At 41.8% G+C, this 16,310-nt stretch overlaps 1 protein-coding gene across 2 annotated transcripts in view; it reads right to left on the reverse strand.

Moving 5' to 3' along the window:
- Positions 1-16,310, reverse strand: part of FYB1 (FYN binding protein 1) — a 149,869-nt gene that overhangs the window by 76,013 nt on the left and 57,546 nt on the right. For both annotated transcript variants that reach the window (XM_032851371.1, XM_032851370.1), the window contains one exon: positions 14,762-15,920. In XM_032851371.1, coding sequence (XP_032707262.1) covers positions 14,762-15,920 — 1,159 coding nt within the window. Of the gene's footprint in view, positions 1-14,761; positions 15,921-16,310 lie in introns of those variants that run through there.

Genomic DNA, 16,310 nt, shown 5'->3' on the forward strand with positions numbered 1-16,310 from the left:
TTGAAAGAAAGACTGATTTCATAATTGTAGAATATGCTATTAAATGTGCTACCATTAATTGAAAATTGGGCTTTTCCTTTAATGTTTTGTTTCAAATATTCAACATCTTTGAATCAAGATGCTGAAGTAACTTCCATCAGTTTTCTGCTGTAACAAAAAAATCTTTAGGAAATGTACGTATTTCTTGATGTTTCACTCTTTGCCCCTTAATTTATTTTAATGGTGTTATAGAGAGATACTTGCTGGGTATATGTTTTGAACCAGTGTGTTCTCTAAAGAGGGAAAGATAATGCACAACCTGTTCTGACCTAATTATAAAAATTCATATAGAGGTGCCTGGGTGGCTCAGTCATTAAGCGTCTGCCTTTGGCTCAGGTCATGATCCCAGAGACCTGGGATCTAGCCCTGCCTCAGACTCCCTGCTCAGCGGGAAGCCTGCTTCTCCTCCCACTTCCCCTGCCTGTGTTCCCTCTTTTGTCTCTCTGTCAAATAAATAAATAAATCTTTAAAAAATTTTAAAAAAATTTGTAGAAATTACCTCTACCTCATTTATCAAAAATTAATTAATCCCTATTCTATGGATATCTTTCAACATCAATTTATATTTATTTATTTTTTTCACTAAATGGAAAGCACAATATTGACCCAATTTTAGTCAACTTTGATTCCAGCTTATATTCTATTAACATTTATACAGTAAAATTCCAGACTGAAGAGTACATAATTTTTAAAATTCCAAATAATAAGTTATATATTATTTAAAGCACTCAACACACTTCTCAAAGCTCTTTCTTTAGGTCTTTTAAATCCTTAGAGATAGGGAAAAGTATTCATTATATATAAACATAGTCTTTCTTGTAATATAGTTCAAAAAGTGAAAAACCTATACAATTAGCTTCTTTAGGACATGTGTCTTATTTATTGTTAGTAGGTGCAAACTCTACACTTGCATACACACATTATCGATACTTATGAATGGTTCAATTTTTCAGGTTTTTGGCAATGTGTAAACCCAAACCTTAGATGATTCCTTTTAGATGACCCATTAGGTATTTTTCTGATATTGATGCTTTATAATGGCTAAAATATTAATGTTTTCGCCCTTAGATACATGACTAAAAGTTCCCAGTCAAGATGGCAGACTGACTACATTGTGGTAAGCTCTGCTTACCCCAAATCTCTAGAAATGCTGGAAAAAGAAAAGTGATGATAACAAAGAAACAACCATAAACATATTCGAAAATAAGAAAGTAAACCCCTAGTGGACTAGAAGACATGAGGAACCACTAAAAGATGGATTTGTTTTATTTTTAAAAAAGATTTATTTATTTATTTGAGAGAGAGAGAGAGAGAGAGAGAGAGCAAGGGAGCATGAGCAGGGGAGGGGCAGAGGGAGAGAGAAGGAGAATCTCAAGCAGATTCCCGGCTGTGTGTCAACCCCAACACGGAGCTCAATCCCAGGACCTTGAGATCATGACCTGAGCCGAAATCAAGAATCAGATGTTCACCATCTGAGCCACTCAGGCTCCTCACTCACCTGTTTTACAATGAGGTCTTTATTTGAGCATTTCTCCTTTCTCCCTTTCATAAATGTCATTAAATTGGGGTCAATGACTTGAGTCTCTATGATATACCAGGAACCCATACATTTTAGCATGTCGTACATTTCTGTTTAATCCTCACAAAAACCCAACAACAGAGACTCATCTCTATGAACAGATGAGAAACCTGAGGTAGAGGGGGGCTAAGAACCTTCCTTGGGGTCCCACAGTAACTGCGGGAGCTTGTGCAGGACCCCATGGCTCTCTGGCCACAAAGCCTCTGCTTTGAATGCTCCCCGATGAGGAAGAATCCCGTAAACAGTGCTTTTCAAAAACCAAAAGGTGCTCCTGTCTTTATAACACATCTCAACTTCACATAGATCACTAAGAGCTCATGGTGCTTCCTGCAGGCTCTCCAATCAACTTTGCAGCAAGATTAAAAACAAGTTTCCAGCTTACAAAAATAGTGACAAGCTTGAAAACAAAACAAAACAAAACAAAAAACACTTTTTTTTTTTTTTTTTTTAATCTATGCCACAGTCACCCTCTCCTTTATCATTAGACTTACAGGCGCAGGAATTTGTCTGCGGCATCAAAACCTGAGAGCGCTTTTCTTCAGACTTGTATTCCTTTGAAGAGCAACCAAAGAGCATTACAGAGGAAAGTGCCCTTTAGCTTAGGACAACCGCCTACCTTTCTTTTTCATTGGCTTAATTTCTTGTAAATGCTGTATTAACACAGGCCTATTTTAAAGATCAGATAAGCACAACACAAAACACTGTTGAAGGGAAAGATGAACCTTGTTAGCCAGTGATGCTATCTCCACGGTGGGAAAGCTAGGCCCATTGAATGGCACTTGAGCAGTGACCAGATGGAGAGCAGAGAATCTTACAGAACTTCTGATCCCGTGCTTCCCTTAGCTGTCCTGGTCATTTTGGGTGGAGGGGAGTTTGAGGGCCCTACCCAGCATGGAGACCTCTCAAAGGACCAAGAGCTGTCACATGGGGCGGGACTATGAGCTCCCTGGTCCTTCTGACCTCCCTCCATCAACAAAACAGCAGTTCTTACTGTGATGCCTAGTTATTCAGCCTTTCTAAGTCGGTTTGCCTTAGGGAGCACTTGCATCTTTTTCTTTGCCTTACATCCTACCAGTAGCGCTAAATATGGATTCTTAATTTGATGAACAGTTATCACATGTGCCATGTAAGAACCCTGTGCTGAGCACCCTGAAGGCCGCTGCATGGCAGAAGGGGAGAAAAAGATGAAAATAAAGGGGAACAGAGAATAGGAAAAAGGAAGGAAGGAAAGAGGGGAAGAGAGTGGCTGAGTCCCTGCTTACAGATGTTCTGTGTGGGGAGTAACCACACTCTTCCAGGCTGGCAGTCTGGGCCCCTGGTTGGGGCCGGTCACCAGTCAGCTGATGCATACAATTTAACCACCCACTGTTAAAAGAGTGAACCAGCTAAAGCCCTCTAAGGGTTCCAGATACCCCTCAGTGACCCCTGGCCAGCAACTAGCAGGTCAATGCCTGACATAGTAAAAAAACCTCCAGGATTCTGGTGAAAGCCATCCAGATGTTAGACGTTTGAATAGCACCTCTGTCCTTGCCCTAACTAAGCACATTTTTAAGATCAGCTAGAGGACACTACCTGTTTGCTTAAATAGATCACTCACTCATTTCCTTGTTTGGATGTAATTACCACCTTTCAGTGTTCTGTCTCAACGTGATAGCATTGCTTTTGTTTTCAGAAAAATACCAATGGCTTTGACTCTGAAAAACAATCTGAAGGGTTTGAAGAGGTGGGGGGGTGGGAGGTTGGGGGAACCAGGTGGTGGGTATTGGAGAGGGCACGGATTGCATGGAGCACTGGGTGTGGTACAAAAACAATGAATACTGTTATGCTGAAAATAAATAAAAAAAATGATTAAAAAAAAAAAGAAAAAAAAAAGAAAAAAAAAAGAGAAAAATACCAATGGCTTTGAAACCTTTCATCTCCCCACCATCCTCCTTCCTCCTTCCCCCACTGCAATAGCCCTCATAGCCTGCAGTGTTTCTTAGACAACCTGTATTAGAGCCATCCAGTGATGTGAACAACTACCCCGGTTCCTGGGTCCCATGCTGCTTCTCGAACTAGAAACTTTGGGCCTTTTCTTATGCAACTTAAAATTTGAGAATCTTAGAAAGAGTGAGGTCCAATTTTGATGTTCCTTGCTTCTTCTGAATCTATGACACATACATTGTCAATCAGAATGTCTATCCCTTTTGGCCATCTTTCTCCTTCAAGACCCATCTGGTGTCATAGTGACAGAATGGTCCGGGAAACATGCAAGGAACGTTGGTTCATGAGTGTCCTTCTAGAATTTTAATTCAAGAAAGAATCCGAAAACTTTCAAGTCCCAGGTCTGGTAGGCACTTTCTAGCACTCTAGTTTTTTAGGGATCTCTGGTTATGAGTCACTGGAAACAGACAGGAGGGTCAGGCATCTTGGCTATCACACCAAAGTGGAACAGTTCAGTTCCTATACTTCTACCGGGGTTGTCCAAACTGGCCTGGGCATGTTGTTTCTGGCAATATAATGTTTCTGGCCTGGGCATCTTGTTTCTGACAATATAATGGCCATTAATTGTAATATAAAATAAAGCCACTTCCTCCCCCACTGGCCATGCCTCCCAGGAACATCTTCCACCTCAAAAGAAATGGTGAGGTGACCCTTGAATAAAGAATTTCTCTTATATGCAAATGAAGGTAATAGTTGAGTGTAAGGGTTTGTATCACAGAGAGCTGAACTATTCTGAATAATAAAACAGAAAGTGTTCTCATTCTTCTCTGCCATTAAGAAGGAGGGAGTCAGGGACATAGGAAAAGAAAGAAGGTGAATGATAGGGGATGGGAGGGAAACCTGAGCTATAAAACCCCATTCTGCTTTTGAAGAATGGTGGTTACCAATATTCTGTTTTAAATTTCTAGCCTCGATGCCGTTTAAAGAAACTTCTGGGTCTGACACCTTTACTGACGTCTGTCACACACACAAATGCCTTCAATGAGGGGTTTGCGGTGAAAACTAAGGAAAGACTCCAAGTCTTGTTTGGGTGACTGCAGTACAGTGCAGGGGCAGAGAGGCAATTCCTAAACTCATCTGAATTAGAGAGAGCTGGAAGCCTGAAGTGACCTTGAGAATTCAAGCCACGTGCTCATTCATTGATCTTCTGTGTGGACCATTCGATTTTTCCATGAAATATGGGCTGGCATTTGGCATCAACTCTATGAGATTTTAAGGAGCACACCACCAGCTTTTCTATTTTCTGCCTTACGTTTTCCATTTCAAAATTGTGTTGGCACATGTAATTAACCACTGTTTCTTAGTAGTTCAGAATTCAACAACCTCTTGGATCCTCATGCCTCCATAAAGCTCAGCATTTTCGGTAGGTTTTACTAACAGGTTTCATTGACTCAATAAAGGGGATTTGTGATGATGGTATGGAAGACTGGAAAAGAATAGGATTAAAAAAGTAATCATAGCTTATGGGTGCCTGAGTGGCTCTGTTGGTTGAGTGTCTGCCTTTGGCTCAGGTAGTGATCTCAGGGTCCTGGGATCGAGCACCCCGTTGGCTCCCTACTCAATGCGGTATCTGCTTCTTCCTTTCTCTCTGCCACTCCTCCTTCTCATGCTCCCCCCATTCTCCCAAATAAATAAATAAAATCTTTTAAAAATTACAGCTTAGAAGATAAGAACGAAGAAGAAAGCAAGAATATAGGAGAGAAGCAGATGGTTGGGGGAGTGGTGGAGTGTCATTTGCTGGGTTGAGTGGCACAGGCCATGTGCCATAGACTGAAAGTCTGTGTCTTCCAAATTCAAATGTTGAAATGTAATCCTCAGTGTGATGATGCTAGGAGGGTGGCCTTTAGGAGGTGTTGGGGTCAGGAGGGTGGAGCCCTCATGAATGGGATTAGTGCCCTTATAAAAAAGACCCCAGAGAGCTCCCTCAGAGCTCTGCCATGGGAGGATGCCGTGAGAAGACAACCAGGAAGTGGGTTCTCACCAGATGTCAAATCTGCCAACACCATGATCTAGGACTTCCCAACCTCCAAAACTGTGAGATAAATTTCTGCTGTCCCTAAGTCACCAGTATTTTTGTAATAGCAGTCTGAACTAAGATACGACCTCACCTTGTAATAGTCCCTTCAACCATTAGGTCCATTAGATAATCACTCAGAGTTAGTGATGAAAGCACAAGTTCCCAAGAGGCAGATAAAGATCTAGCAGATCTAGAAACCGCATCTGCATGCATGCCACTCAGCCGGAGCACAATTCATTTCTCCCCAGAAGGACTAAGGACTCAAGGCTTCAGAGAAATCAGACAGCCCTTTCTACAACATAGTGAGGTTTCCTGCCTACAAAACTGCTCTATTGGGCCCAGAAAAATTTTCTTTAATTTAGAGTAATATGAATGATGGAAATTATTTTATAAATGTGATCTATCCTCCTTCCACACGAAACTGCTTTTGAAGAAATGGCTGAGGAGAAAATTGTGCATGTGCGTGCATGTGTGGGGGTATGTGCGTGCATGTGTGGGTGTGTGTGTGTGTGTGTGTATGGCTAAAGTTCTGGAGGGGAGAAGAAGGGGGTCCTGGAGAAGCTGCACTCGAAATCCTCAGTAACTGAGACTAGATGGGTACTTTGATTTCTTTAAGGTGACAATTTGGAAGAAAAATAGAAAATACAGTACAATTTTAAAACAAACCACCCGGAGAGGCTCTTGCAGTATCAATCTAGGATTCTTTCTCTACTTAAGAGTGGAGCAAAATAATTTTTTTTTCCCCCAGAACAAAGGGAACAAATACTCAACACACTTTGGTTACCTAAGGTATTTATCTGCCTTGCACTGATTCTAGACGGGTTCTTAGTCGCCCGGTTGTACTCATGATACCACTATGCAGGATGCCCTTGAAAACCAGATGAGCCACGTTAGGTTCTGAGAAGCAGAAGAAACTCAAGAAAAGAGTGGGGTTCTGTGGCAATCCCCCTTGCCTGTGCCTGCCCAGACCTACTGCCACTGCTGGAAAGACATGTGCTGGAGTGTGCCACAGGCTGAAGCAGTGGTTATGGTGGGCAGCCACGCAGCTGCAGAGGGATGCCGGCCGCCCTCACAAATATAGACTTCTGTTTCTACAACACCACTTCTGACTTTGGGGGAAGAAAAGCCTCATATGGTTTTCTGTTCAGATTTTTTTTTTCTGTAGCCAGATGTCTCACCTTCAGTTACTTTTCCCTGATAGTATCTATCTTATCGCTGTTGGCTGTTCTACATGTTTTTGCTAGCTTCGTTATGCCAGACAGAATAAAATATAAGCTTTTTTCTTTAGTGGCAATTTAAACAGAAGAGAAATATGTTTCTTGTCTCCTTGCTAGTGGTTAATATGGCATTTAAAGTCTCCAACTTTCAGACTTTTTCCTCTCTTCCTCGTATCTCATATGTTGGAGAAACAAATAATCTAGCACTCTAGATGGTTCTCTGGGCTTTAAAGCCTTGTCATAACTATCATGATTGTTCTTTCTCTAAAAGGAGAGGACATCTCCAGATATATTTGTAAAAACAAGTAACTGGATCTGGGCTCCTGAGATATAGTTCAGTCCTCCAATAATTGTAGTTAATTTTGGTGTTACATAAGTTAATTTCATTTTATTTTGAAAATAAAAAACATATGTTCAAAGAGGTGTTATTAGCATATGAACCCCTAATATTCAGAAATAATTTTCAAAGTAGGAGCCTTTAGTGGCAAATGCATACTGTGGAAATCTAATCCCTTAAAAAAGGGTTTTATTTGGCCTGGATTAGAAATAATTTTAACAGATTATATGAAGGAAAATATCTCTTTCCCAGTGAGCAGACTCAGTTATAACATTTACCCCATCTTCCTATCTAGTTTTTAAAAAGTTTCAATGTACAAAAACACAATCGAAAGTAAATCAGGAAGAGTCTGTATGTATTTGGTTATTACACTTGCATGTATTTGTGTTTGATTTTTAGATTTGACTTTCTTTTTAATTTTCCTTCCTCAAGTAAATTGCAATTTCATTTGAATGCTTTTTCCTTTCTGGGTTGAATGATTATTTTTTTTTTAAAGATTTTATTTATTTATTTGACAGACAGAGATCACAAGTAGGCAGAGAGGCAGGCAGAGAGAGAGGAGGAAGCAGGTTCCCTGCTGAGCAGAGAGCCCAATGTGGGGCTCGGTCCCAGGACCCTGGGATCATGACCTGAACCAAAGGCAGAGGCTTAATTCACTGAGCCACCCAGGCGCCCCTTGAATGACTATTTTAAGAATTAAATAATTTCAATCAAGTTTCACATCTATTAAATCATTTCATATGGATCTCTCCCTTGCTTCACCTTGACTGTGACCTGAAGACTCCTCAGATTCCTGGAGTGATCATCTAAGCAGCTTTGACCAAGCACAGTCCAGAGGATACGACATAAGAAGTGGACACTCACTTCATTTGAGTCTTCTTTCTGCCTTGTTGAAGGGGGCGAAGTGATGGTCCCTTTGGAAATGTTGTTGACACCTAGATTATAGCTGAAATACTCTGTTGCTATTAAGTAAGGAAGGAGGGGACTTCCAGGACGTCCCTCCTCCAATTCCCAAATAAAATAGTAAAAACGAAATCAGGCAAGGTAAATATTATCCCAAAGTTGCTAGTGGCGACTACACGCAAAAAAGGAAAAATAACGCAATAGGATAAATTTCACAAGGTGGTGGCTAGGGGAAGAAACAGAAGGCTTGGGTGCCATAGGAAACAAATAAAGCTTTCCACTTGTTCCCCACACCAGAAGCAAAGAACAGAGGGAAGACACTGACTTTAGAAAAACCTGTGAATCCTTCTTAATACACCCTAGATTGGTGAAGCAGCCTTGGGGTGAGTGGGCCCGCTGGGGAGGGTCAAGGAGAAACCTATAGCATGAAAGCCCCAAACACCACGACAGGATCATACCAGAGGCAGAAGGGGGGTGAGCTGCCACGATTGGGCTTGCCCTGGTACAGGGTCCCAAAAGAAATCTCAGAAAATGGAAGAGTACCCAGCCCTCAAGACCACTGCAGCTATCTTTCGCTCCACAGAAGAGTGAATGAAAAGCAACACTCAGAGCTGGTGAACTTGTCATACTGAATTAGACCATGTAGATGTGTTTGTCATTCGCTGGCCAGATCAAAAGAAATGGTGTGACCCCCTCTACATATGGAAGGGAAAATCCTTGAAAGCAAAGAGGCACATCTTCTGTCAGAAAATACTGATGAGGAGTGTCTGGGTGGCTCAGTTGGTTAAACGCCTGCTTTCAGTTCAGGTCATGATCCCAGGGTCTTGGGATCAAGTCCTGTATTAGGCTCCCTGAGCCTGCTTCTCTCTCTCCCCTTGCTGTTCCTTCTGCTTGTGCTCTCTCTGTCAAATAAATAAATAAAATCTTAAAAAAAGAAATCCTGATGGTGGAATGATTGACACTGACAGATCTTGGCTAGGTTTTTAAACCCTAAAGATAGAGATTTCTTTGGCAATGCAGACAGAACAGATAATCATTTTCAAAGGGGGGAATTCAGGGTGGGCTCAGACTTTTCCACAGTGAAAGTAAATGCCAGAATGTAAAAATAAAGACCATGTAGATTGCTTCTAAAAATGATAAAAACATCAGACTAAAACAAAACAAAACAAAACAAAACAAAAAAAACACCCAAGGGATGCTGTTGGGATAATATAAAGGGGAATGGGTTGCTCAAGAGAACAGGGTCTAGACTGAGGAGCTGGTTTATCTTAGAAGAGCAGAAGTTGAGAATTTGGGGAGAAAGATGAAGAAGAGGAAGCTCTTAAGATTTTCCCAGGGGCTTGTGTGGTGAAGAGAGGGGATGCTCTTCCACAGGCGTTTCTGTTTTAGGGTTCAACTCAGGTAAGGTGCCCAATTAATAGTCTGTGCTTCCTCAGAAGTTTCAACCTAGAAGAGAAGAAAGACCTACAATCTTATGGAAAACTGTTTCGCTAAGGACCAAGGAGGGCAAATGAAGTAGAGTGGACTCAGGTGGGAGCTGAATGTAAGAGTGGACACCAGCACGAGGCGTCCCAGGCACCTGGACGATGGGAGAGCAGAACCACATTGCCCCCTGAAGCCCACCCACACTTTGGAGACACTCCTTTTCCAATCTGTGTACCACAGAGCTTTGCCTCTAGCTCCTCAGTGTTCTGATGGCCCAATCTGGGAGATGATTCAGAAAATGGGTCCTGGGATCTGTGTTTTAGGGTATCTTATTCTTAGACTCCAGCTGCACACTAGCGTACCAGATGCTTGTGGAAGCCCTGCTGTAAAGAATCTACTTACCCCCTCCCCCAGTTTTTTAAATGTGTGTGAACATAGAATCCCTTTCCCTTGTAATGGCTAGAAGCAACACACATTGATGTAACATGATATATAATATCTAATGCGGCAATTTTAGAGAATGCATGTAAAAGGAAAGTGAAGGGGAAGAGAAGAGACAGTGTAGGGTGTGTGGTATTTTGCTGCTGAAAATAGCCCAGCGCTTTTAGGTTCCTAATTGCTGTTGGCTGGATTAGTTGAAGCAATGCATGAGCAGATGGGGGGTGGGGCAGTGGGGGTCCGTGATGCCACTAGTCCCTTGGTAATGCCTGCTGGGACGCTGGCCTTACCCTTTCAGTGGTCAGGATGCTTAACTGATCATTCTTAAAGCTAATATATGGAAAGGTGAGTCTTAGTTTCTCTCCAGGATTAAGAACAAGGCCAGAAAAGGGCTGGATGGAATATTTCCCAGCAGATTTATCACTAACTCCACATGCAAACCAGTAGTCAAGCCAAGGGATCTTAACAACAAACTTTGCTGGTTGGGCGCACACCGATGCTTAGAATGAACTTCTCTCACCACTGGCCCGGGAACCAAGAGGACCCAGAGAAAAGGTTAGTTAGTTCAGAGGACATTCAGATATTTTGGAATTTTTCTTTCTTTCTTTCTTTCTTTTTTTTTTTTTTTTTGAAAGTTTAGACTTTTGTAGCCCCATATGGTTCTGGGGAAAAAAAGTTATTAGCTTCATGTTCAGAAAAACAATATATTATATTCAAGCTTATGGTTTACCAGTAAGTAAGGTGAATAGATTTACAATATAGACCCTGTGCGTAACCTTCATTTCTCATGGAAGCTGTAGTCAACTGAGTGTCTGTTGACAGGGGTTATCTAATTTGTTAAAGTAATTGCTAAGCTATAGAGAACATTAATATTCAATTCTGATTAAATAGACTTTGACAGGATGACAAATTGAGCAACTAACAAGAATGTATTATTTCTATGCTCCAAATAAACAACGTTAAGCAGACCGGTGTCTGTCTCCACATAGCTTATAGTGGTATTTGTAGTGAAAAAACAAATGAACAAAAAACCAGGTGTTTCAACCAAAGAACACACACACAGAGAAGGATGAGGATTCTTTGAGTTTCCCTCACGCTTGACTTATTATCTCATGATATCCTACGTTTCACAAGAGGGACCTAGGAGGGAGGATGGTGAGGGGGGGGGTATGGGCCTGGGATCAGAGAGACTTAAGGACCAGTCCTGCTCCTGCTTAGTCATGTTATAGACTTGGGCAAGTTACCTAACCTCTCTGAACTTCAGTTTCTTCAGAGAATTCTTATTTCATTTGGGTTCTTGGGAGGAGTGAACAGAGTAATGTGTATCTGGTATGCAACAAGTCCTCAATAAATAATGGCTGGTATATTAGACAAAGATGATAAAAGATGGTGGGTAGGCATGGAGAAGAGGTTTAAGGAATTGGATGTGAACCTGGAAAGGAAGGAATCAGGGAGGTGGCTAAGGAAATAGTGCTAGAATTTTGAAAACCTGCAGAGTTATTCGATGAAACATTGGTTAATTAGAACACTATCTACTTTCTAAATCTGGTATATTCTTAGTCTTCCTAAGTGGAAGGCTAAATTACTTAGTATGGTTTCGTAAAAGCAGCAGAGGTGGGATCAGTCAGCAGACCTGCCTTTTAAGAAATTCTGTGTTCAAAAAATAACATATATGACAAGTTTTTTGTGGCACGGTTTTGAAAAGAAAAATTTGGAAACAATGCATAATGTTCAGTCAGTTGGGGGGGGTCATTCATTTATCAGAATATTATGCAACTCTAAGGAATGTTCAGTTACCTTTTTTTTTTTTTTAAAGATTTTATTTATTTATTTGACAGCGAGAGATCACAAGTAGGCAGAATAGCAGGTAGAGAGAGGGCTCGATCCCAGGACCCTGAGATCATGACCTGAGCTGAAGGCAGCAGCTTAACCCACTGAGCCACCCAGGTGCCCTTCAGTTACTTCTTATTAAAATATGAAAAGATGTACAAAATTTTATTATTTTTTAAAAGCAAAGATCAAAGCATTGCACATAATATTTTCCTTCTCAAGTATAAAGCTGGAGGAATTAGTATCTATATTTATATTTGCTTACATAAATCTAAAGAAACTGGATGGACATGGAAATTAAGAAAAGTGGCTTTTGTAGGGCAGAGGCTGTGAAGACCCTGAAAATGACAGAGAAGGACTGTATGCCATTTTATACTTGTTGGGTTTGTTTTCGTTGTTGTTCTGTTTTTGAGCCAGATGTAATATCTATTTAAAAAATAAGTTAAAAAAATGTTGGGGCTGCCTGGTGGTTCAGTCGGTAAGTGTCTAACTCTTGGTTTTGGCTCAGGTCAGGTTCTCAGGGTCCTGAGATCAAGCCCTGCTCTGTGCTCTGTGGAGTGTCCTTCTCTCCCTCTCCCTCTGCCCTTATCCCTTCTTTCCCCCTCTCTCTCCTCTCAAATAAATAAATAAACAAAATCTTAAGAAAAAGTTAAAAAAATTTAAATGCTTACAAAAATGTGAATGCTTTAAAGGGGTGTTATTCATAATTTAAAAGTTAGAAATCAGATTGCTTTATCCTGACACTAACCAGAGGACTGTTCAAATTAAGAAGGATTGAGTTTTGATTTGTGAAAGAAGTGGACGAAGAGGGAATAGGGTCCCTTTTGGAGCATAATACCTCCCAAGGGACCAGAGTTAGAGGTGCAGTACATTATGGGAGGATTTAGTCTAAACTGTGTCCTGGAGGCAAGGGAGCAGTGGGGAGGAAGGTCAGGTTGGGGGAAAAGGGAGAAAGTGGGCAAGGATCCACTCTGCTTACTAGGGAGTCTTGCCTGGGTCCCTGGGAACCCTATTGCACTGAAAGTCAGCTTGACACTGACCTTACCAGAACCATTAAGCCAGAGGACTTCATTAGCATTCTAACATCAGGACACCAGACAACCAGTGACTGCCACAGAAACCTGGTAGCTGAGTGGAAATAAAGATGCAGCACATGGAAGGAAACTCCCAAGGATTTCTGCTTAACACAACCACCATTTCCCTGGTCTGAAGTTAGAGCTATAAGATGGAGGCTATGAGAGTTAATTTTTTATCCCAGGCACAGAAGAGCTAAGGAAAGGGATCTTTTAGAAGTTTTCACAAAAATAACATTTCTGAGTTATGGACCAGTATTAACATGAGAAGGTGACAGATGAGGAGACACAAGTGTAACGGCTGAACCTTTCTAGAAGATGGATGATCGTGGCGTCACTTCAAATGTTCTTTCTACATGATAGATTAATGGGGGGTTACATCACTAATCTGTTGATCAACAGCAAGAATATTGGTCTATTGCATGCTGATGCATTGCAAATGATACATTGAAAGGTGCCTTTGTAGAGCTGGAAAAAGAAAACAACCATTATACCTAGACCTTCTTTAAATTGACCATAGTTTTTTGTTTTTGTTTTTTTTTAAAGGTTTTATTTATTTATTTGGCAGAGGCAGTGAGAGAGGGAACACAAGCAGGGGGAATGGGAGAGGAAGCAGGTTTCCCACTGAGCAGGGAGCCTAATGCAATCATGACCTGAGCCAAAGGCAGACGCTTAATGGCTGAGCCACCCAGGTGCCCCCTAGACCATAGTTTTATAAATAAATATAAATATGTTATATTTATATAAATAAATATTTATTTATATAAATATAAGTATTTATTTATATACAAGTATAATAACATGTATATACAAGTATAATTTATTTATATACAAGTATAATAACATGTATAAATATATAAATTATTATATTTATAATATAATATAAATATACATTATATAAATATAAATATAAAATAAATATGTCTAATAGTGGTGTGGTCCCTATTCCACTATGTATAAACATCCTTTCTCCACCTTCCCCAATAATAAACAATAACTGCACATTATTGGCCTAAAGTGTTAATCATTTCAGGCATAAGTGAGCTTCTGTCATCACTGTGTCGGTTTATAAATCTTTACCAATTCATTCAACATCAAATTTTAGCGTGTGCTATAGGATTGTCACATCTTTGGTAGGATATGAAACTATTTTCCCAGAAGGACTCTAATGTGTCCCTTTGTCTGGCTTATGGTCCTAGCTCTGTACTATTTGAGGAATCAGCGAAGTTCAGAAAGCTTTACATTGAGAAATAGGAAACGGTTAAAATATAAAACAGAAAGTGGCATTTCGGTAGCTCTGCTCATCTCTGGTTTGAATATTGGGCTTAGGAAACACATGATGACTTTTTGGACATTGCAAATTACTTGACATTTTGGGCCAGTTACTTTGTTGCAAGGGACCACCGTCCGCAGTGCAGGATGTCCGCAGTGCAGGATGTCTGCAGCCTCACTGGCCTCAGCCTGCCACATGCCAGCTTCACCCTCCAGTTGTGACAGTCAAAACTGCCTCCAGACACTACCAAATGTCCCTGGGCACCAAAATTGACCCAGTCTGAGAACCCCTGACCTAGAGGTCTATCATCTTCCTGTGGTAGTAAGGGTAACACACCTCAGTCTCATTGAACAGAAATGAAAGCCGGCTAAGGATGTAAATGAAAGCAAAACCAATCATCAGTGAAATGGATATATTTCCCTCCAGCCCCCAAAGGCAGGCCCCGACGCATTTTCGCACAGAACTGAGGATTTTTACCTCTCAGACCTCCCACACCGAAGCAAAAACAGATCGCCAAAGAAAAGTCACCACAGATTCAGGAGTACCTAGGGATGGAATCATTCCTGGGTATAATTTTTCCCCCAGAAGGTCAAACAAAACCTCTGCGGCAGAACACATGTTAGTTAGGGAATGAGAAAAGAACTCACTGTTTCCAGAAGTGGCTTTTCGGAATTTCGTCAGGTCAACGTGTGGGGGTCTGCTGGGTTTTGGCGGCGGTGGGCCCAAGGCAAACAAGGGAGGCAGGGGCTTCTGCTTGGGGGTGGCTGCATTCTTGTCTCCCTTTTCCTTGTCTTGGCTTTGGCTCCATGGCCCCGTCGTTGTCAACTTAGAAGGCATCTTAGGGAACTTGGCAGGAGTCCCAGGGGCCGGCTCTTCCTGATTCATTTTGTTTAAGAAGATGTTCTTAGCAGCATCTATCTTCCTTTCTTCTTTTTTCTCTTCAGCATTTCTGGAGAGGCCCGGGCTTCCTCTGTTGGCAGCAGGTTTCAGAACCACACCAGAAAAGGGTGAACTGGACATCTCGCCTCCAAGGTCTTTAGTCTCCTGGTCTTCCCTTGCTGGCTTTAAAGGGCCAGTTTTAGCCTTGGCTCCTAAGGGAGTTGGGGGTCCTTTCTGTACAGACACGTTCTTGGTGGGGCTCTCGTCTTCATGACTGTCATCAATACTCAGGGATGGCTTCTGGCCAAAGGCGGGCTTGGGAAAGAGGGGTTTGGGGTCATGGTCTTGTGAGGCTGACACAAACTTGCCTTTAGCCCCAGCCAGCTTGGGGAATGCTTGCTTCTGCTCAGCTTCCGGGGCTAAAGGATGAGACCCTGGCTTGGGGCCTGGTGGCTTTAAGTCATGGTCTTGGTTTACACTGTGAGGCGAAGGCTTATTCCCAGGGGGCCAGGGAAAAACAGGTTTGGCATCCTCCTTGGGCACAGTGACTGGCTTGGGGCCTATAGGTTTCGGAAATCCCACTCTCACCTCAGGGTCCCTGGTGGCCAAGTTTGCCTGCGGTCCAAATCTTTGGCCCACTCCCGTCGGCTTTAGAAATGGGGGCTTGGGCTCCTTGTCAGGCTTTTCCTCAGATGGAGGTTTCACCGCCAAGGGTGGCTTTGGGGACCCAAACTTAGGTACGTTGCTAGGTCCCGCAGGAGGGCTGGCATTTCCTTGGTTGTCGAAGAGATTCTTTCTGGCTTGTACTCCTGAAGGTGAGTTTTGCCCAGTGACTTTGAAGGGGCGGTTGCTGACAGAGACCTCTTCTGTGGGGTTGCCCCCTGCGTTAAACTTCGCCATGAGGGACTTCACATCTGCTTTTGTATCCTACAAGCACAGGGAACAAAAACTAGCTGAGAGCCAGAAGTCTTAATTGCACAAGTTAAAATACTCCACTCTACAGGGCTTCCTGGTTTGAGGCCTGCCCTGTCGCTGATTGGTTAGGAAGACATTGTAACATTTATCTTCCTCTATGGCAAAATAGTCTGTGAGAGTTTCTTGAAGGGGGAGGGCTATTGTTGTGCATACACTCTTTTGGTTTTTTTCTTTCTTCTTCTTCTTCTTCTTTTTTTTTTTGCTTCTCTTACACTGACTTGCTCATTTCTTTTTAAGTAACAATTTACCTTTTTCTTTGCCTCCCTGTTTCTCCAGCTCTCCTGTTGGATTTACTCTTTACTTGGCATTTGTCTGCTTTGTTTTACTTGAAAAAAATATGGA

The sequence above is a fragment of the Lontra canadensis genome, unplaced genomic scaffold (assembly GCF_010015895.1).
Source record: "Lontra canadensis isolate GAN:19392208 unplaced genomic scaffold, GSC_riverotter_1.0 scaffold5, whole genome shotgun sequence".
Classification (NCBI taxonomy): Eukaryota; Metazoa; Chordata; class Mammalia; order Carnivora; family Mustelidae; genus Lontra; species Lontra canadensis.